The sequence below is a fragment of the Zootoca vivipara genome, chromosome 1 (assembly GCF_963506605.1).
Source record: "Zootoca vivipara chromosome 1, rZooViv1.1, whole genome shotgun sequence".
Taxonomy (NCBI): domain Eukaryota; kingdom Metazoa; phylum Chordata; class Lepidosauria; order Squamata; family Lacertidae; genus Zootoca; species Zootoca vivipara.
The window spans coordinates 6,664,112-6,686,646 of record NC_083276.1 but is presented as its reverse complement, the minus strand read 5'-3'; the positions used below and the strand labels follow the sequence as shown (position 1 = coordinate 6,686,646).

The 22,535-nt window shown below is 44.5% G+C and overlaps 1 protein-coding gene across 11 annotated transcripts in view; it reads left to right on the top strand.

The window, feature by feature from the left end:
* Nucleotides 1–22,535, top strand: part of KTN1 (kinectin 1) — a 97,476-nt gene that overhangs the window by 23,342 nt on the left and 51,599 nt on the right. For all 11 annotated transcript variants that reach the window (XM_060271022.1, XM_060271034.1, XM_035103800.2 and 8 more), the window contains exons 2-9: nt 4,917–5,474; nt 7,646–7,783; nt 11,373–11,549; nt 16,967–17,097; nt 18,479–18,595; nt 19,569–19,709; nt 20,872–20,978; nt 22,318–22,450. In XM_060271022.1, coding sequence (XP_060127005.1) covers nt 4,952–5,474; nt 7,646–7,783; nt 11,373–11,549; nt 16,967–17,097; nt 18,479–18,595; nt 19,569–19,709; nt 20,872–20,978; nt 22,318–22,450 — 1,467 coding nt within the window. In that variant the 5' untranslated portion in view covers nt 4,917–4,951. The remainder of the gene's footprint in view (nt 1–4,916; nt 5,475–7,645; nt 7,784–11,372; nt 11,550–16,966; nt 17,098–18,478; nt 18,596–19,568; nt 19,710–20,871; nt 20,979–22,317; nt 22,451–22,535) is intronic.

The following is a 22,535-nucleotide window of genomic DNA, read 5'->3' as shown; positions in this document are numbered from 1 at the left end:
TGGATCAGTTTAATTGAGAGAACAAGAAGATCTGAGTGAGTCTCTTGTCGTCCTATTCTATGTTTAAAAGCAAACCAAAGGAAGAACCCTTAAAAACTGTATTCCATTAAAGCTTCTCTCTGAGATGTTAAGGACTAAACAGATACTAGCAGAAATTCAGCAGGCTCTTTCTGCCAAAAGTAAAATTACCTGAGTTTCTTTGGGGAATTTGCAGCGAGGGCTGGTTTTTTTGTGTCTCTCTTCTAATCATGGAACAATTTCAGCTTCAAAAAATCTTAAAATTGACGATCTAGTGCTTTTGGTAAGCATTGGATCTGACCATGGCAGAGAGGCTTGCATTTGGCCCCAAATTTAATCTGTGCTGTAAGGGGGAGGGATTACAGAGGAACCCCCCCCCCATCAGAAGCAGCCCGTCTCCAAGCAGCCATGAGAGCGAGGGGTCTGAAGAGGTGAGTCAGGAAGCGGAGAAGGAGTGCCAGGGCTCTGGCAGGACTAGAGAGCCCCTGCTCCATAGGCAGGAAGAGAGAGAGGCGGAAAGAGTGGACAGGAGTAGGGCAGACAGAAGACCAGTACCTCCGACGCCGGAACTGCGAAAGAGAAGGAAAGGAAGGCGCTTCTCCGTTCCGAGGCTTTTATGCTGGTCGAAAACGTGAAAGAGTTTAGTGCAGGAATCTGACTCGAGTGGGTAGACATGAAATGAGCAATCCGTTACACTGTAAATAATGTGCACCAATAAAAACGTCTGAAAGACAAGCATGTGGACGGTCGTTACTCAAGAGTAGTCACAACAAACCCTGACATGTGCCTAATGCAAGCTGAGCTTCCCTGGGAACATGTCACTGTATGTTGCCTCCCCTTTGTCAATTTCCTTAAGCTTGAGATGATTGTGGGCAAAGCGGGGCGTTGTCTGTGCAGACACATTTTTGTACTTTAAAGCTGTACTTTCCAGGTTCTGGAGCCTCTGGTATCATGGAACATAACACTGTGGAAGTGGGGACCCACACAGAGAGCAGAAAGGATTCAACTTAGTGCCATTCTTTATTTTCATCTTCTGTTTTTAAACGCTTCACCGCTTATATAAATAAATAACAAACTGTCATTATAGTAGTGACAACAATACTCATCCTACCTTGCACCCTCAATTACTTGCGAAAGCCTGGATGAAAATATGTCTTTTCTAGATGCCCGTAATGAGCATCCATTAATTTCCCCCATTGTTGCCATAGTATAAAACTTGTCTAAATGTAAACAACTGTTTCAGCCCTCCCGGGTTGTAATCATCGAATTGTAGAGTTGGAAGGGACACCGAGGGCCATCTAGTCCAACCCCCTGCAATGCAGGAATCTCAACTAAAGCATCCCTGAGAGATGGCCACCCAACCGCTGCTTAAAAACCTCCAATGAAGGAGCTCTTGCTTCTCCTTGTAATGCAGGCCTCCAGACCCCGTAGCTGCAGGGTTGGGAAAGAAGCTCTGTTAGGGCCCGACCAAAGGACCAGTAATCTGTTCATTTAGCTTTCACATCAGGGGTTGGGAGCAGTTTTCACAAACCAAATATGTGAAGTGGATCAGCAGTGGGTATTGTTCTGCAAGAGCAGCTGATTTCCCATATCTGTTGGGCGAGGCAGGGGAGCCAATTGTCTTCAGCTTTGTAGAGAAAGTGGTAAGTAATGGTAATAAAAAAATATTAAAATTAATTCTCAGTGATTTGGGCCTATTGTCAAGCCTAACCAGTAGGCACTGTGGCTCCGCCTTCCAGGGGGGCCTTAAAAGCACATTGACTGCAGATCCAGAGATGGTTTTTCGCTTCCCTTCTCTCTCCTTTCCTCCCCCCACTCTAAAACCCTGAGCTGGGGCTTGTTTTGTACCGGGCATCCAATGTGCTTGAAGCATCTCATCCGTCCTGTGCCCAGAGAGCCAGCTGTAGCCTCTCTCTCCAGATTCAGTTGTTGTGCCCTCCAAATCTCAGCGCAACTATGGGGGTGAAGCTTGCTGCCTACATTTGCCCTAAGCTGCAGCAGAAGGCTGAGCCTCCTCAGAGTAGTGCCTTCTTCCATAGGCCATGGTGAGTAGAATTGTTGGGCCTCTGCTCATTATGTGACTTCAGCAGCTCTTTTATGTATAGGTCCCAGGTCTTGGAGTTGTAAACCCTTGCGGCGCTTTGCAGAGCAAGGCCTGCTGAATTGCAGATGAGTCTTTGCTGCTCAATGGCAGATCATGGGCCTGTCTGATGAAGTTGCATTGCATAGGCTCAATAACCCCCTTGTGCTCTCTTACCAAACAAGGCGTTCTGCCCATATTGCCTGCTTGCTTTTTTGTAAATTAAAAAAGTTCGGCCTGTTCTGGAAAAACCTCAGTAGAAATGGTGGCGATGTGAGCCCATGTATTGCAAGGGTGAGCAGTTTTAAACCTGAGTGAGCGAGGCTAGCAAAGTAAGATTCCTGATAACTTTTATTACAAAATATGTATTTTAAGAAGAACACTTCCCTTGTGAGTGGCTAAGCAAATAACTGAAATTGTGCCTAGGCCTCCCTCCCCCCTCTGCTTCCTGGTGAAAAACCAGAATTTCAACAGATGGGGCAATATATGTTGGCATGCAATTTGGGGGGGGGACACGCCCTAAATTGCATGTAGCTAGGAGTGGCTGGCAGAGAGTAGCTCTTGCATGACTTGCCACCATAATGGAGACAAAACTGCTGCTGGGCCCAATGGACTGGTGGTTGGACTGCTAATAACCATGTCTGTTCGGGCAGCTTTTAAAACCTAAGAAGAGGTTTGCTGGATCTTCAGAGAATATATTCAGCCAGCCTACTATCCTTTCCCAGCAGTGACCAGCTGGCTCATCCAGCAGACCTCACAAACTGAGCATGAAGGCAATAGTTTTTGTCCCCAACACTAAATAATGGGGGGTGGGGGTGGGGTATTTCCTTTCACACCAAGGTTCCATTTAGCGATTCTGGCTGTTAGATTCATCAACTGTTTTTTCCAGTGAATTTGTCTGATCCTTTTTTGAAAAGTTAGCGAAGACGCTAGTTGCCACAGCAGCCACACCTTGAAGTGAATTCCATTACACTTCATTAGAAGTGCTTCATTACCCGTCAGTTTTGCCCTGAACATCATCTCATTACTGAGTTTTAGTATTATGGGAGAGAGGAGTGTTTACTCTTCCCCAATATTATATAATTATATAAACTTCTATTGTGTACTTTCTCAGTTGTATACCCCTCTAAAAATAATAATAATTAAGAGTGGCTGCTCTAATTACAGTTTGCTGCCCTTACCCTAAAGCCAAACGTTGATTGCAGGAAGTACAGACAACAAGGAAACATCCTTTTTTTTTTAATTGTACCTTTGAATTCAAAGCAGCAAGCAAATAAATAGTTGTCATGGGTTATTTATACATTATTTTATTGGAGAAAGGATCCACAAAGAGAGTGCACAACATTCAAATCCTCCGATTTGAAGTCTTAAAACAGAGCATTAAAATTGAGAACAAATAGGGAGGAATTTAAAGCTGCCTCCCAAAGCATGCCAGAACATTAAAAGTTTTAACAACTCGCATAAATGAGAGAGCCAACCTCTGGGGTGTTGCAACCAAGAGGGCCCTGCCCCTTCATTCCTGTGAAAGGCACATCTGCCAGTGCAGAGCCAGGCCTCAGATGAACACAGTAAAAATGGGATGCATTCACATGGAAGAAAGCAGCCCTTCGAATATTCTGGGCTGTGTGATACGTAGGGTTGTGAATGTGTTGGTTGTAAATACATAGAAGGACTGTAGACTATCTTTAGGGTTGGGCAGATGCCTCTGGAGGTGTTATGGATTGTAGACAAAGAAAAAGAAGGGAATGAATGTAAAAGGTTTAGTTCTGCTAAACACTTTGAAGCAGAATCAAACTCTCTGATGATTAGTGACATGCAAATTCTGCAGACCCCCCACATTTCTTGAAAGCATGAGATGACTGCGCTTCCGGAAGTCTTGTCCGGTTATAGATTCCCAGAGAGGTGTTTGCTTTGTGTGTGTGTTCAGGGACACACCTGATCTCTAAACATTGGAGAGTGTGGTTGAGCTGCCATGAAAGCTTATGGGTTTAAAGCTGCCCCCATAACTTTGCTGTGGTCTCTGATACTTTTCCGCACTTTGCATTTCTGACTTGTTGAGTAGTGCTGCTCTTTAATCTTTCTGGAGCTGTGCCCTGGGAGGTAGCTGGTCTTGGCACCAGATGGCCCTGAACTGTGCGAACTTGAATGGGGGACAAGGAAGCCTGTGCATTCTGAACTTGGGTGTGTGTCAGAGCAGCGTCACAGCCTGCGGGGCCTCTACTTTTGCCCCACAGGAGGAAAAAGGAGGGCAGCGCCCATTCCAAACCAACTTTGCCAACAATGGACTGTAAATTTCACGATAAGACTCTCATTGCCAGTTTGTTTGAAAATAGCATTCAGGTGTGTGTGTGTATATGAGAGAGAGAGAGAGAGAGAGAGAGAGAGAGAGAGAGAGAGAGAGTGTTCCTAAGGTTAAAGAAACATAATTACAAACAAATTCATCCAGGGGTTTTTGTGCCAAGTTATTGGACGTAGAGGAAGAACCAAAAGGGATTTGCTTCCCTCCCTTGCATTTTGTGGGCATCGATTTTTGGAGGGGATTTTAAAAAATGAAAATGGTGTACAACATCATAGAAGTGCTCCTAGGAAATAACCTGCAAAAATTCAGAAGGATGCCCAGCATTTTCCAACCAAGCACCACTAGCAAAGAGCAGCTTCTAGTCAGAAACCTTGTCCACCACTGATAGTTCTCATGTCGTGGCTCCTTTTAATGTTTTAAGGAATCCTTTCTGTACTGTATTGCTTCTTTTAAAATGGACTTTAAAAAAGGTTTTCTTAAGTAGTTTGCTTATTAACACCTTTCTCTATTTCCTTGCAGATTTATTCTTATAGGCAGTAGTGAACAAAAGCACAATGGAATTCTACGAGTCGACCTATTTCATTGTCCTCGTCCCCTCTGTCGTGATTGCTGTCATCTTCCTCTTCTTCTGGCTTTTTATGAAGGAAACTCTGTACGATGAAGTCCTCGCCAAACAAAAGAGGGACCAAAAGTTTCCACCTGCTAAGGCTGATAAAAAGAAGGCAGAGAAGAAGAAGAGCAAGAAGAAGGAGGCTCAGAATGGGAACCTCCACGAGTCTGACTCGGAGGCCGCCTCTCGAGACTTCAAGCTATCTGATGCTTTGGGGGCAGAAGAGGAGCATCTCTCTCCTGCCCCTTTGGGTGTGACAGAGGCCCCCAGTGGCCTCCGAGAGAGGAAGAAGAAGGAGAAGAAACGCAAAGGTAGCCCAGAGGAGCAGGCGCCCAAAGACCCGGACAGCACCAAGTCTGGAGGGAAGAAAGTGGAGTCAGTACCTGTGACGAAACAGCCCACCCCACCGTCCGATGGAGCTGGATCAAAGAAGAAGGCGGCACAAAAGAAGCAGAAGAATGGAATAGGTATCTTTATGCTAGAATTTGGGACTGGGGGGGGGGGAGTTGGTTTAGCCCACTTAGGTTCCTAAGCTGTTGGGATGGATTAAAATACAAAATGGCACAATATATCTTTACTGCTTTTTCTCACCTCCACAAGCATTGCCCTAAGCAAAGCTTTGCTCCCAGTTTAAAAGACAAAGGGTGCTTCCAGACTGCCAGTGTTTTACAGATAGGCCTTGATTGATGATAAAATCAGGCTGTGCAAGCAGAGTGGGTTTGGCGCTCTTGCACAGCAAACCCACACCCCAAAAAATTAGACACTTTTGCCGTAAGGAAAACTAATCTGGAAATGCTCTGGAAAGTGTGCGATAACACTAATTGCGTGACGTGGTGTCATATAGTCTCCCTGCAGACTTTGGGCTCCATAAACAGGTCTGAAAGCAGCTTAAGTGTCCTGTTGCAGAATGCTTCCAAAAGAGGTTTGGGGTTATTTTGAGTCCCTGTGGAATTGCTAGCTAACTCCTGCTGCCTCCATAGAATTGGACTCATTTATTTCTGCTCCCCACCCAATAAATCCCACACTTTTTGGTGCTGTATTGTAGTAAGCCACCAATAGCAAAAATGGAAATATAAAAGGAGTGGAGAATAGTTTCAGCACGAGGCACTTTCTTCACCCTGCATTTGATCGCTGCTGTTAAGATATAGTAAAAGACTTTCCAGTATGCTTGAAGGCTAGCTGGTGTCGCAGGTTCAGCATAAAAGTTCTCGCCAAAGCATGCAGTCTTTCCTCATTTCCAGATTACTTCTGCACCAGCATCCTGTGTTGCAATTGCTTAATGCTCTTGCATTATCCCAGATTGTTATCGCTCTACCAGTCCCCTTCCACCCTCTTCTCTCTTCTCTTTATTTTTACAATAAAATTGTGCTGCTTCTTTATGTACACATTTGATGGTTGCTACTGAGGTGCTGCTGCAAGATGCTCTATATGCTGCAGTTTTTAGGTTTTCTTTATTTATTTTTCAATAATGCTGCAGTGATTCAATAGCAGCTCTGTGGTCTGAGCGCAATACAAGTGAGGTGATGTTTTGCAAAACTTAGTTTCAAAATCAGATGCGGAATAAGGATGCGGACCTTGCTGCTTAACAACCCCATGACTTCCATGAGGAAGTGGCTCTTTAGTATTTCAGTAGCGTTGCTATGTAAAACTTCATATTGGCATGTAAGTTTGCCTGCTACCTCTTATATCGGGAGGCTGAACCCCTGATAGTTTTGCACCTCCTGGTGTTCTTATAGCAGAGTTTTGCCTCGTATCTGTGGAGTGCAGCTCCAAAAACAGGCATGTTCGGTTGGCCCAAGCAAGCTTTTGGGCTGTTCAGAACTTGTCCCCAGACCCAGATGTTCAGAGTAAAAACAAAACAAAAACAGTTGTGGTATTTCTAATCCACCGTTCATTCTTGGTTGCAGTTCTGTGTTGACTCTTCTGCTTGCCTATATTTAAAGCCTTCCACACAGGTGCTTCTGATAAATAACAGCTATAACTACTTCTGTTTCTTTAAATATTAGCAACATGTTTGTCATTATGATAGGAGAGGGTATATACGGAGACAGAGCTTGTATATTGTAAGGATCATGGTATTATTATTGATGTTTGTGTGTAAGTGTGTCTCACTTTGGCACAGTGACACAGCATCCTTGGTGGGGGGGCATGGGTGTATATATGTATATATAATCTATATGGATGGCACCTAACACAGGACGGTCTCTAGATTATTTACAACTGAATTTTAAAACATGCAAAATTGTTTGTAGGCTTCCTGTTGATTGCAGTCACCCATTTTTGGGTGCTGGGCAAATTTGCCTCTGCATTGTTCCCAAGTGCAGCGTGTACCTTCTGGCTTCCCTACAGGGGTGAATTCAATTTCATAATTCAGTAAAGGTGAAAACTTGGAAACCAATGGAGCTCAGGGTTTATACCATTCCCCTGCATCTTGAGATCCCAACCATTAACAATTGAGGCTGTTCTTCCTTGCATAGCCTCAGCCTGTGTTCCGTTTCTTGGTATTCCATTTCTTGGTCATGTTAGAGTGTGACAGAATGTTGAGGTCTGTCCTGACAGTGTCTAAATACATACATATATACATGTACACATACCATGTTAGATCACTCTAAAGCCTGATGTGTCTTGTCTTTTATAGATGACCAGGATGCCAAGACTGATTCAGTTCTATCCCCGACTAAAAAGCAGGACCCTCTCCTATTGCATCATGAGATAAAACAAGAAAGTGTATCAGGCAAGAAGAAAGTTTCTGCAAAGAAACAAAAGACAGATAATGGTAATATACAGATTTCTCGTTCTCATTCTTCTTTTCAGATCCTTTCATCGTCAGTGGGGATGGAGTAACTGCCATGAGTTTAATTTTCAGGATTTGTCCTCTGCATTCTGAGACACTACTCAAAAATGTTTGGGAAAATAAAGTTTCTATTGGATCTATCTAAATCTAATGACGTTTTGACCTATACATACAGGATCTTGTTAACTTTTGTTGATAGACTTACGTATGCTATTGCTGTTCTCGTTTCATTTCTCTCTCTCCTTTCCCTGTGTGTGCTCATTTTTGATGTGACATTACAAACAGTTCATTCCTGCATTGATTGTGTGTGCATGCACATGCGTGTAAGCACGTTTACAGAATGACACTTTTAAAATTGTATGCATGTAGTGTGATTGTTTTATTTATTTAAGTTTCTATTCTTCCTTTCCTCCAAGGACCTCAAGGCAGCGTATATAATCCTCTATCCGCTGCTTCCAATTTTATACTCTTATTACCCCTGTAGTGTAAGTTAGACTGATAGAAGGTGACAGGTCCCAGTGAGCTTCACAACTAGTGTTAGAAACTCAGATATATAAGCTGGATGCCAAATAGCTGCTTGAACCAGGGTTACAGGTGCCAAAACGGAATCTCTAGTTAGCATTTGGGAGCCAGAAGGCTCAAAAGTCGTATTTTTCGAGAGAACCTTTTGGTTCCTGAAATTCATTCTGGTTGTGCAGATAAAATATCACAGATAGAATTCTACAGGGTGTGTTGTGAGTGTGTGAAAACAGGCAGGATCCGAGGATCCCCAGGCATGCACCTCCAGAGGTTGGAGGCATCAGGCGCCACCCTGGGGCAGGGCATCTTCACTGGGTCGCAAGTGGCCAGTAGCCAGGTGCAAAATGTGCCTGGCAAATTTTGAATGCTGCTCACAAATGAGTGGGGTTTAGAACCCTGGACTCTCTCTACTCAACCCACAATGCCACACTGACCCAGTCAATCATTTCATGCAACCTGATGAAGCAGGCGCTGCTTCCCTATGAAGCTTTATACACAACAAACTTCTTAGCAAGCAGAACAATTTCATCTGCTCTATATTGGCTCTTAGTGCTTTAAAGCTCAGGACAGGTCGTTTTTTTTGTTTTGTTTTTTGCTGTTACTGTTTTCCCTTTCAGGAATGTGCCTAGGTCACTTTTCTAACAAAAATGAACATCAGGCTCTGGTCCATCAGTATTTATCTGTCTCTGAAATCTCTATTCTGTCTTCCGGTAAACTGCTCAAGGCGGTAGGGTTTGACTCATGGGTCAAGCAATGGTATGTCAAGAATCCAGGCAGTAACTCTATGTCTGATTTAATAGCAAGCACTGCACAAACTTTGCTTCTTGTCCTCTTGGTCAAGGTGAGCGGGCTGGAGGTGCTCAAATGATTCTCTTGAAGGGGCTGAAACAAGTCTATGTGGAACAGCTACTCTGTGAGGTTACTTGTTCTCATGGGTGCAGAGGAGCCTAGTTCAGATGTTATTGGCCAAACCATGATTTGTGACTGCCTCGTGGTTCCCCCCCCCTTCTCTCACATAGAGTTCCTTCTCCCTTTCCTTCCCGGCCCTGACCATGGTTTGCTGTGACATCCAAATCGGGCAAACCATAGCTGCCTGCCACTAACAAGGAACTTCAAACCATGGGCTCTATAAGTCCATTTCGTGGTTTCAAATGGTTGTTTCTGTGAAAGCATTTCTGATCTGCTTTCCGGGTTGTTGTTGTTTTAAAAAAATGCCTAATAATAATAATAATAATAATATTTATACCCCGCCCATCTGGCTGGGTTTCTCCAGCCACTCTGGGCGGCTTCCAACCGAATATTAAAACAGTACAGCATTTGAAACAGTAAGAAGTTTCAAAACAAAACATGCAAGAACAACTAAGCGCAGTCAAACTCTGATCAGATTGAAAGTCTGTTTTCCAGTGGCATCAGAATTAACCTCATGGTGCAGGGCAGCTAAGTCTCCTGGGCAGGGAGTTTCACAGCCTGGGTGCTGCACATGTTCCACTCAACAGCATCCTGGAAGATGGCAGGATATGCACAAGGGTTTTCCCAGTTAATCTTGGTGGAGTGACAGATTCATATGGGGAGAGATTTTTTTGGGGGGGTGAATGTGCTGGTTCCAAATCAATTAGACTTTAACTGTAATGGCCAGCACTTTGCATTGAGAGTGGTCAGCAGTCCACCAGCCTGCAAATTGCTAATGACTGTCAACCTCATGGCTTGGCTACATCCAAAAACACGCCAGGGAGAACGCAGGCATCAGCTGTGACATGCACTGAGCAGGAGTTTGAACCCTGCATTAGGGACACCCCGCCCCCCGAAAAACTCTAGCTCTCAGGATAAGGAACTGATATGGTTCAATTAATGCTTTCAAATCATTTTTTTAAAAAAATTAAAAATAGTGTCATGGGGGGCATCTTCCACTTCCCTAAAGCTTGTAACCTATACACTTGAAACTACCGGTATACTACATCATGTGATTAGAAAAAACTCAGAAAGTTTCATCAAATGGTTGAGGAGTGGGTGAGAAAGAGACATCTGTGCTGAATGGCAAGCCTAGACATGAAAGAGTTATGCAATGGGGAAGGAAAAATCTGATGACTAGTTCTCTTGGTGCCTAGGTGTGGATGCGGATGGCGGTTCCTGTGTCAAGGTCTGTTGGTGCAGTCAGAAGAACTGTGCTGTGTCGCTGTAGGTTGTCCAAGTCCAAGGAATGGGGTTGGTGGAAGGAGTGTTCAGGCATGCTCCTTTCCCACCCCTGCAGCCCAAAGGGGCCAGAGAGGAAGTACAGCTCATGTTGGCCACATGAGCAATAATTGTTGCTTGGATTATTAGACTTGCTTATGTAGGTGAAAGATGCAAGGTTAATATTTAAGGTGGTTGCAGCACCATCTGCTGGAACTGTGGTTTTAGGCAAGGGTTTAGCAACTCTGATGGCCTAAGCTTTTTGTGTTTGTGTGCATGTCAGGTGTATGCAACAATGCAGTCACTGGTACATGCGCAGCTTCACATGCCTTGGTGTACTGAACCAAGGTGTAGAGAGTTGTGGGACTTGCAGTGCAAGGAGCCAAGCTTGCAGCTCCACAGTCTCCATTGATGGTGCCACATCTGACAACCATGTTAGCCATACTCTACAATTAAAGCTCTACAATTGAGGCTTTTCAATTGTTCTCTTCCATGCATATTTGTGTGTATGTGCACTTTTGGGTGCACTTAGGTCTGTTCCCCCTATGAACTCCAGCGGTGTTGCATAATCAATTGTGAGCTGTGATCTTTAGTAGTGTTGCATAATGACTTCTGATGACAAAGTGACAGCCACAAAGTTCTTACCCCATTCTTAATTAAAGTTAAAATAAACTGGAATAATTTAGGGTTTTCTTACTCTGATACAATGTGTGTTGGGGCTGGTCGGTATCTTGTTTTCAACATCGCAATATATGGCAAAGTCTGAAATAAGGATGGAGCTTTGTAGAGGCATTGGCTGGCTTCATACCAGGTCAAACATTATGAAACTGATAAATTTCTGAATAATTAAAGCACCTTTTGCCTGTGTTCCCTAAAACTCCAGCCATGACATTGGTAGACGAGCCTTTGATTCATGCAACGACTTATATCCCTTTGATGGATAATGCTGACCAGAACTTGGCAGGGGAAAAGAGAGAAGCGGCTGACTTGGTGAAACAAGATGGGATTGAAGCGCTGCAGAAAAGCAACTCCAAGAAGCTGAAGAATGAAACCGACAAAGGTACTGCGGTAGAGGACATGGCAGGGCCAAGGGAGGCCTGTGGGGTTGTGCTGCAGAGCGTGGAAATGCGGTCAGTGTGGCGAGAGCTGAGGTTTCCTTTCCATCATGTTTCTCTCCTTCATGGTTGAGGAGAGATGTGGGCAGATGTGCAATTTCCTGTAAATGGGCAGGAAGTAGAGGGAATCTTTCGGAGTTTTAGTCTTGCGATATAATTGGCTCCGCTCAGTCACCTTCTTCCCTTTCCCCACCAGATGTGCCTCTCTAAATGACGTTTGAATCTCGTTAGCTGTAAAGTTGCAAACCTGGGGCTTGGAGGGAAGTATGGCCCTCCAAGCCTATATGTCTGGCTGGCCCCAGGAGCTCTCACCAGGCTGCGCTCACTGCTGGTCCTGCTTTGCCCTCTCATTGCGTGTGTTTGCCTTGCTGGAATATGCCCTTGAACCTGCTTGCCTGGATGAGAGGGTAGAGGGGGTGGGTGTACCTAGGAACTAGCCTACTCCAGAAAGGTGAAATTTGCATCCATTGCCCCACCCACTTTTGCCTCTGGCCACACCCACCTTCGCATGCCCCCACCCTGGAAGGTCGCCCAGAAGAGAATGTGACCCTATGAGAGACAAAGCAGGTTTCGCTGAAGGTTTTTACTACTGGTTACATCAGTTTCCCCCAACTTGGGTCTCCGCCTGTTTTTGGACTACAACTCCCATCATCCCTAGCTAACAAGACCAGTGGTCAGGGATGATGGTCCTGGAGACCCCAGATTGGGAAACACTGGGTTAAATTGTACCAGAAGCACAATGTGACTACGTGAGCATTGGTGCAGGTGGCAGATAATATGGACTGAGTGCAATCCTGCATGTTACAATTGCAGCAGGACATACTGGCCAATCTTTTTGGCACAGGATCCTTTTAGCAGGCAATGCGAATGAAGCAATGCTTGTGTACACACACACATCTCTTGCAAAAGACCCTTGTGTGAACGGTAACAAATCAATGTGTCCTGCAGCAGTCATAACATGTGGCTGGCTCTGAAGCCTAGACCTGGCAAACATGCACATTGGTAATCGCGCCACAGTTTTTTCAGTGTTGCCTCTGCTCTCCCTTCCCCCGCCTCCGCCTCCCCCCCCCCATTCCTCTAGCTCGGCTTCCTTATGCCATTCCAGGTTCATTGTTTTCTTTCCTACCCTTCCCATGCTGTTGATGCCATAATTTGCAGCCTTACTATTATTATTGATGTTAAATTTCAAGGAAAATGGAGCTTAGTGGCTACACAGAAAAGAAAGATAAATAGCGGCCGATGGTTGTAGTTTTAGACATTCCCCATATTCTGTAACCTTATTCAAATGTAGCTAATTCTTTGGATTTGCTGACCCAAATTAGACACACTCCCCTCTGCAGATCAGTAGTAAGCTGCTTCTTGGGGGCACCAGAAAAGGTTTTTCCTGTCTTTACTGGGAGCTCTGAGGACAAATGCTTTGAGCCAAGCTTTCCCCTTGTCAGGACCTGGTGCTGCCTTGCTGTGATGTTTATGTTGGGCTAGCCTCTTTGCTTAAGGTTTGATCCTGCCTTGCTTTAAGGCAGCTGCCTGTGGTTGTTCCAGAGAGGGCATTATTGCGTTGCTCCAGCAGCAATATGGGACTGACACAATCCTGCATGGATATTTTTTTAAAAAAATTGTTGTTGTTTAGTCGTTTAGTCGTGTCCGACTCTTCGTGACCCCATGGACCATAGCACGCCAGGCACTCCTGTCTTGCACTGCCTCCCGCAGTTTGGTCAAACTCATGTTCATAGCTTCGAGAACACTGTCCAACCATCTTGTCCTCTGTCGTCCCCTTCTCCTAGTGCCCTCAATCTTTCCCAACATCAGGGTCTTTTCCAAGGATTCTTCTCTTCTCATGAGGTGGCCAAAGTATTGGAGCCTCAGCTTCACGATCTGTCCTTCCAGGGAGCACTCAGGGCTGATTTCCTTAAGAATGGATAGGTTTGATCTTCTTGCAGTCCATGGGACTCTCAAGAGTCTCCTCCAGCACCATAATTCAAAAGCATCAATTCTTCGGCGATCAGCCTTCTTTATGGTCCAGCTCTCACTTCCATACATCACTACTGGGAAAACCATAGCTTTAACTATACGGACCTTTGTCGGCAAGGTGATGTCTCTGCTTTTTAAGATGCTGTCTAGGTTTGTCATTGCTTTTCTCCCAAGAAGCAGGCGTCTTTTAATTTCGTGACTGCTGTCACCATCTGCAGTGATCAAGGAGCCCAAGAAAGTAAAATCTCTCACTGCCTCCATTTCTTCCCCTTCTATTTGCCAGGAGGTGATGGGACCAGTGGCCATGATCTTGGTTTTTTTGATGTTGAGCTTCAGACCATATTTTGCGCTCTCCTCTTTCACCCTCATTAAAAGGTTCTTTAATTCCTCCTCACTTTCTGCCATCAAGGTTGTGTCATCTGCATATCTGAGGTTGTTGATATTTCTTCCGGCAATCTTAATTCCGGCTTGGGATTCATCTAGTCCAGCCTTTCGCATGATGAATTCTGCATATAAGTTAAATAAGCAGGGAGACAATATACAACCTTGTCGTACTCCTTTCCCAATTTTGAACCAATCAGTTGTTCCATATCCAGTTCTAACTGTAGCTTCTTGTCCCACATAGAGATTTCTCAGGAGACAGATGAGGTGATCAGGCACTCCCATTTCTTTAAGAACTTGCCATAGTTTGCTGTGGTCGACACAGTCAAAGGCTTTTGCATAGTCAATGAAGCAGAAGTAGACGTTTTTCTGGAACTCTCTAGCTTTCTCCATAATCCAACGCATGTTTGCTATTTGGTCTCTGGTTCCTCTGCCCTTTCGAAATCCAGCTTGCACTTCTGGGAGTTCTCGGTCCACATACTGCCTAAGCCTGCCTTGTAGAATTTTGAGCATAACCTTGCTAGCGTGTGAAATGAGCGCAATTGTGCGGTAGTTGGAGCATTCTTTGGCACTGCCCTTCTTTGGAATTGGGATGTAGACTGATCTTCTCCAATCCTCTGGCCATTGCTGAGTTTTCCAAACTTGCTGGCATATTGGGTGTAGCACCTTAACAGCATCATCTTTTAAAATTTTAAATAGTTCAGCTGGAATATCATCACTTCCACTGGCCTTGTTATTAGCAGTGCTTTCTAAGGCCCATTTGACTTCACTCTCCAAGATGTCTGGCTCAAGGTCAGCAACCACACTACCTGGGGTGTACGAGACCTCCATATCTTTCTGGTATAATTCCTCTGTGTATTCTTGCCACCTCTTCTTGATGTCTTCTGCTTCTGTTAGGTCCTTACCACTTTTGTCCTTGATTATGGTAATGTTTGTACGAAATGTTCCTTTCATATCTCCAATTTTCTTGAACAGATCTCTGGTTTTACCCATTCTATTGTTTTCCTCTATTTCTTTGCATTGCTCATTTAAGAAGACCCTCTTGTCTCTCCTTGCTGTTTTTTGGAAATCTGCATTCAGTTTCCTGTATCTTTCCCTATCTCCCTTGCATTTTGCTTGCCTCCTCTCCTCCGCTATTTGTAAGGCCTCGTTGGACAGCCATTTTGCCTTCTTGCATTTCCTTTTCCTTGGGATGGTTTTCGTTGCTGCCTCCTGTATAATGTTACGAGCCTCCATCCATAGTTCTTCAGGCACTCTGTCCACCAAATCTAAATCCTTAAACCTGTTCCTCACTTCCACTGTGTATTCATAAGGGATTTGATTCAGATTGTATCTTACTGGCCCAGTGGTTTTTCCTACTTTCTTCAGTTTAAGCTGGAATTTTGCTATAAGAAGCTGATGATCTGAGTTACAGTCAGCTCCAGGTCTTGTTTTTGCTGACTGTATAGAGCTTCTCCATCTTTGGCTGCAGAGAATATAATCAATCTGATTTCGATGCTGCCCATTTGGTGATATCCATGTGTAGAGTCGTCTCTTGTGTTGTTGGAAGAGAGTGTTTGTGATGACCAGCTTGTTCTCTTGACAGAACTCTATTAGCCTTTGCCCTGCTTCATTTTGAACTCCAAGGCCAAACTTGCCAGTTGTTCCTTTTATCTCTTGATTCCCTACTTTAGCATTCCAATCCCCTGTAATGAGAAGAACATCCTTCTTTGGTGTCATTTCTAGAAGTTGTTGTAGGTCTTCATAGAATTGGTCAATTTCACTTTCTTCAGCACCGGTAGTTGGTGCATAAACTTGGATTACTGTGATGTTAAAAGGTCTGCCTTGGATTCGTATCGAGATCATTCTGTCATTGTTGAGATTGCATCCCATTACAGCTTTTGCCACTCTTTTGTTGACTATGAGGGCCACTCCATTTCTTCTACAGGATTCTTGCCCACAGTAGTAGATATGATAGTCACCCGAACTGAATTCACCCATTCCCTTCCATTTTAGTTCACTGATGCCCAGGATGTCGATATTTATTCTTGTCATCTCATTTTTGACCACATCCAGCTTACCTCTATTCATGGTTCTTACATTCCAGGTTCCTATGCAATATTTTTCTTTACAGCATCGGACTTTCCTTTCGCTTCCAGGCATATCCGCAACTGAGCGTCCTTTCGGCTTTGGCCCAGCCGCTTCATCAGCTCTGAATCTACTTGTACTTGTCCTCCGCTCTTCCTCAGTAGCATGTTGGACGCCTTCCGACCTGAGGGGCTCATCTTCCAGCGTCATAACTTTTATATGCCTGTTGTCTTTGTCCATGGAGTTTTCTTGGCAGGGATACTGGAGTGGCTTGCCAGTTCCTTCTCCAGGTGGATCACGTTTAGTCAAAACTCTCCACTATGACCTGTCCATCTTGGGTGGCCCTGCATGGCATAGCTCATAGCTTCTCTGAGTTATTCAAGCCCCTTCGCCACGACAAGGCATTGATCCATGAAGGGGTTTAAAAAAATAGTTTTTATTAAATATTTCCTTGTGTTACAAAACAAACAGTTAAACAAGGAAAAATACGAATAGCATCTCCACTGGCAATTCATAGTCTTTTTCACAGTTTGTTTACAATTTATTGTAATAGACATTGTGCAATAGAGGGAAAAGAGAGGGGAGGGAGATTGGGGGAGTTAAATGATATTTCATTCTATTGCATGGTGTTTCTGCAGGGTTTTTTTTTGGTTGGTTGCGTTTGCCTGGTTGCAGTGTGATTTGGTTGTATGTGTGAGGAGGGGAGTTGTTGGGTCACATTCTGTACCATAAAAGAATACAGTTCCCTGGTCCTACGTGGCTTGTTGGGTATGGAGAGCCTGTTCTCTGATAGTGTACCACAAATCAGACTCCCTCGACCTGGGGTCCTCCAGAAGCTGTGGATTACAACGTCACCATCCTGGCCAGCACAATGTTGAATTCCTCCTGTAACAAACATGCCCCTGTACAGTATGTTAAATGTTGCTGGTGGGTTTTATTGCAGAAAACGCCGAGGTAAAATTTAAGGACTTTCTCTTGGCTATGAAGAATATGATCTTCACAGAAGAGGAGGCCTTGAGTGTGGTGGAGCTGCTGAAGGAGAAATCGAATGTGATCCAGGATGTTCTGCAGAAAGTAAGTGCTACTTTGGGTCACAGCACTTGACTGGAAAGGAGGGTGTTGGGCTTACTTAGAGCACTTGAGGCTAACACCTCTGGGCAAGGACTGCTTATGTGACCTATCAGTATTTTTTTAGTTTTAATCATGATTTTATACTATGCTTTTACTGTCTTCTCTCATGCCATCCTGATAGATTTACTGAAATCTAGAAGCCTTGCATACAAAATAAATACTAGAGCAGAGACAGTCGTTCTCACACTATGTGCTTCGTGCCTTTTCTGACACTGGTGTCATAAGAATTGATCCTCAGAAGTTGTTTTCTGAAGGTTCCCTCCCGCAGGGCCGAAACATGCATTGCAAGGATGCAGAACTCAGGAAACTCAATTATTATTAGAAGGAATAGCTCAGGCGTTGCTCCTCATGCAGTTCTCTCCGAAGATGAATGACAGTATTCAGAATATGTTGGGCTGCAGAATATGTTGCTTTCCAATAAATAGTTTTTATAGGACCTTTTTTTAGTTTGAGGTTTGCCTTTGTTGCTTTCCCCCCAAGTCATTTCTGCCTTGGGTTGGGTTCTTCCCCCTATCCCAGTCCTAAGACATTTTCTGTCAGTCTGTGTGTGCAGGTGTTTAATTGATCCCCAAACGATCCATGCCCAATATGAGAACTGGATTGGGCATCCTGAAAAACCACGTTTTATTGTGATGCGAACAGGCTGCATTAAGGTTTGGACTCGTGCCCTCTCCCCTGCCCTCCTGCGGCACGGCTGCTTTCTCTTCCATCTTTGACCATCTTTGACTTTCTCTTCCATCTTTGACTAATGGCAGCTTGTCAAAAAACGGAGAAATATAATAAAGATTAACCACAGTTTGTTGAAACAGCCGAGCTTCAAACCATGGTTTATGAAGCTGGTTTGTTTATTATTATTATTATTATTATTATTTCTACCCTGCCCATCTGGCTGGGTTTCACCAGCCACTCTGGGCAGCTTTCAACAGAACATTAAAAATAGACATCAAAAACCTCCCTAAACAGGGCCAGGCCATAGTTATGATTAGTCACTTTTTCGGGTTTGGATGAAATGCTAAACTGTAGTTGATTTTTTAAAAAAACAAAAACCTAGCTGTGGCTGTGCTAGAAGGGGAGAGGGGACATATGTGAGCCTGAGGCTTGAGGCTCATTCCTGTCGTGATAAGCCCTAGAACAGGCATCCCCAAACTGCGGCCTTCCAGATGTTTTGGCCTACAACTCCCATGATTCCTAGCTAACAGGACCAGTGGTCGGGGAAGATGGGAATTGTAGTCCAAAACATCTGGAGGGCCGAAGTTTGGGGATGCCTGCCATAGTCCAGCCTGGCTCTTCCTGCCCTTCATTGTTTTGCTCTTGGTTGTTGCAGGCTAGTAAGGGTGACTCGGCAGCAGCCCTGCATCAGCTTCAAGAAAAGGACAAACTGCTTGCTGCTGTGAAAGAAGAAGCTGCCACTGCAAAGGAGCAGTGCAAACAGCTCTCACAGGTATGGTGGCTCACAGGGCACGCAAGTGCGCCAGTTTGGGTCTGTGATGTTTGGCTTCCTTTGCCATCTTTTCAACAGGGGAGAAGGGAATGTAAGTAAAATGCTACAATAGGGTAAGGAGAAGGGATCAGGGAAACGTGCATAACCCATAGCTGCCAAGTACCCCGTTTTTCCCGGGAAACCCCCCGTTTTTACTTACCTTTTTCCGGTGGTCCCCCGTATCACTTCGTCTCCCGTTTTTCTCCGTTATTTTCTTCTGCCGGCGGCCATTTTTTTTCTTTCTGATTTGCCCTTCTATGGGCACCAAAAATGGCCGCCGCCGGCTTCAAAAGTCGCATCTACGCATGTCCGGAAGTGCATAGACGCGACTTCCGGTTTCGGCGGCGGCCATTTTTGGGCAGAGCGACACCGGAAGTTGCGTCAACACACTTCCTGACATGCGTAGAAGCGACTTTCGAAGCTGGCGGCGGCCATTTTTGGTGCCCATAGACGGGCAAAATGACACCGGAAGTTACGTCAACGCAACTTCCGGTGTCACACGGCTGCCGGTCCCGGATTCTGCAGTCCGGGACTTGGAAGGTAAGGCATAATCATCTCGACACACTCCTAACCCCCACCCCTTTCTGCTTATAATCAACAAACTAAGTTTCAAGATTGTCATCTTTCTGCTCTCAGCTTCCCTATTTAGCTCTATCATGATTTTTCCTCCTCCAGCTCTCCCTACTCTGAGTTGCCCAACCATTTAGTGCTCTTTAAAATGACCCATTGCTTCCCATGCACCCCCCCCCCACTTACTCCAAATCTCATTCCCAAAACATGAAGGCTTTGGCTTCAAAACCTTACTCCTGTTCCTAATATTAAGAGAAAATTATGTACAGATACCTGCTCTTGCTGTCATTCTGTCTTTGTCCATCCATTGCATTTGTTGAAGTTTGCTTGTAGAAGTGAGGCATCTTTTTCTTTTTCCTCCTAGGAGCTAGTTTCAGAGAAGGAAAGAAGCAGCTTAGTGGCAGCAAAGCTGAGAGAAAAAATTGGCACCCTGGAAAAGGACCATGGAGTCTTTCAAAACAAGATCCATGTAGGCTACCAAGAAAACCAGCAGATGAAGATGAAGGTAAAAACTTCTCACTTCTGCTTGGCTGAGCAGATGCTTCGGGTGGTGACAATTCCTTTTGCAGAGGACATTGCGTTTTGCTTGTCGAAGTGCCAGCGAGTGAAATTCAGTGTAGGATTTTTATCTCTTCTGTGGAACCTCTCAGGGGCATTTTCACTCTTGAGGCTTAAAATGTTTCCTGCTGCTTTGCAATACCGATGCAGAAATGACGCAGGTGCGCCTTCACAATACAAAGGCCTTTCCTTGACATTAGTACAGAGCAGAAAGCACACGAGGTGATTTTGAGCTGACTTTCCGTCTCATATGTAAAAGCACTTCCGGAGGAGGGCTGGGAGGGCTCTGCAGGTCATTCGGCCCAGCCCCTGCACTGCAGAATCTTGTGGTTTGTCTTTTGGGCCAAGATAGTGCATAGGTTTTATTAGGTATATATTTCGAAGCAGATTTTAATAGATGGGGTGATTTTGTATAACCGTGCCTCTAAAAGTCGTGGAAGAAGAAGGGTAGTGAGGCATGTGGGCTGCTGGAATTCCACATCGCGGGAAATTCCCAGGCTCTTTTCTTCTCCCTGCCTCTCAGCTTCTGAGATTACATCAGACTTTTTGCTCTCATGCTTAAAAGTCTGCCTATGCCAGGGGTGGGGCAAAAGCAGATTAGAGTTTGCTGGTAGATCTCTGGCTGATTTGCAGTAGAATCATCAAGCACTTTTCTGATTTTCAGTTGTTTAATAGCAGCTGCAGCAGTACACCTTTTCATACCTCTTAGGCTGCTGAAAGAAAGCTAACCGGGGTGGACTTAGTCAAAGGATTAGGAGTTCCGCTCAGTACAGTTCTGGAACTGCAAACCAATCACTAGGCTCAGAACCTGCTCAGAGGCACCTTGTTCTTTCATTCTGTCTGTTAGTCTGTTGCACATGGCTCTGGTTCATAGATCTTGGGGTTCTAGGGTTTTTTGTGTGGTTTTTTTAAAAGTAGATCTTACCAGCCTGAAGTCTGCCCGCAAGTGATCTATACAGCTTTAACAACTAGAATCTGCAATTCTTGGGATGCTAAACAATATACTCCTTTTAAAAAATCTGTCTTGCATGAAATGCAGTCCTGCCTCTTTCTGAGCTAATAGTCTGGTTTAAGGAAGTTGGCTGTTGCTTTTTCTTCTCCCTGTGTAGTTTCAGCAAGTTCGTGAGCAGATGGAGGCGGAGATTAATCGCCTGAAGCAAGAGAATGGTATCTTGAGAGACGCTGTCAGTACTTCCACCAACCAAATGGAAAGCAAGTACGCTACTGGTGATTCCATTAAAACATAAGTTTTGTAGCTTTTGCCCTAAAATTATGATTATGAAGTGCCTGGCGCAACGTGTTCTTGAAGGCTGTGGGCCTTGGTTATGCCTGATCTAGTGCTAGCTAAGGATACCTCCATTAGACCTATTGCAATGTATCAAGGAACTCAGGTTATTGAGGAAAAGGTACCAGCCACATCATTTTGTGTATCGGGCTGTGGCGGTTCGTAGAATGATGATGTAGTTTTTACTTCACTGTCCCTGTAGATCTGGCCTCTTCTTCTTCTTTGCTTTTCCAAAATGTACAGAGGATCAGTCTGGTGTGAAGTCTCCTGGTACTCATCGTTCATTAAAGGCTCAGTGTTAATTTTCTATTGTTTTAAGTCCTCTTCAGCTGTTATAGTGGAACAAGGTCAGCATTAGTTTGTTTTGTAATTTAGTGCCAAACAGGAAAGGTTTCGCAGGAGAACTCACTCTCCTAAGTGGATGGACTATGCTCACGTAGTGCTGATGACTATGGCAGTGGAAAGCTGGGGTGCCAGAATGGGGCTAGGGAGTTGGTGGGTGTGGAGTTTGGCCAACTCTTTCACCCACCCACCCCTGATAGCTTTCAAGAAACAGTAGCTTGAGGACAGGGTCTTCACAAATGTTAGGGGTATGCATCCCCCTTAATTCAAGCAGTGGCACTGTTAATGCTGTCAGGAGAGCAGATGTCTTTTGGTCATCTGTTTGTCATACAGTGGTACCTCGGTTTTTGAGCACCTCCGTAGTCAAACGTTTTGGAACTCGAACATAGAAAACCTGGAAGTTAGACTACAGGAAATGCAGCTTCCGTTTTGAGGCTTCCGTTTTGAGTTTCAGTTTTCAAATGTTTCAGAACTCAAATGGACTTCCATAATGGATTACATTCAAAAACCGAGGTACCACTTTATTTTTCTAACATAATGGCTGCCCAGGACTAGAGTTATATCTTCAGGAGTTTGTATGTTTCCTTCTGCTAAGTTCATGGTACAGATTTTTCTCAGCTGCTTTCAATACTTTAAAGCATGAACACAAAGAACAGCAAAACTCACTTCAACAAAAGATTGCTTCGCTAGATTCTGTAGTTTATAACTGGGACCTCAATCCTATCAGTGAATGTGGAATTTTCACAGCAGAGGAATTGACCAGTTCCAATAATTTTATGATAACATATTTCAGGGTAGGTTTTTTTTAAGCACTCAAAATATTTCCTTATGCTGCCAATGGCAGCCGTCTGGCTTTCTGCAGATGCACATTCCCATTGCCAAATACTGCCTTGTAATGTGAAAAACAACCTTCTTTCTTTGTATCTAGACAGTCGTCAGAGCTCAACAAATTGCGCCAAGATTGTGCTAGGCTTGTGAATGAGTTGACGGAAAAGAACAACAAATTGCAGCAGGAGGAACTCCTTAAGAAGAATACAGAACAAGCTGTCAATCAACTAAAGGTGAGCTCCATCTTGCCTTCTGTGGTTGAGGTAACACCATCTGTCCCCAAACATGCCTGTCAGACATGATCAAAGCTGCAAACAG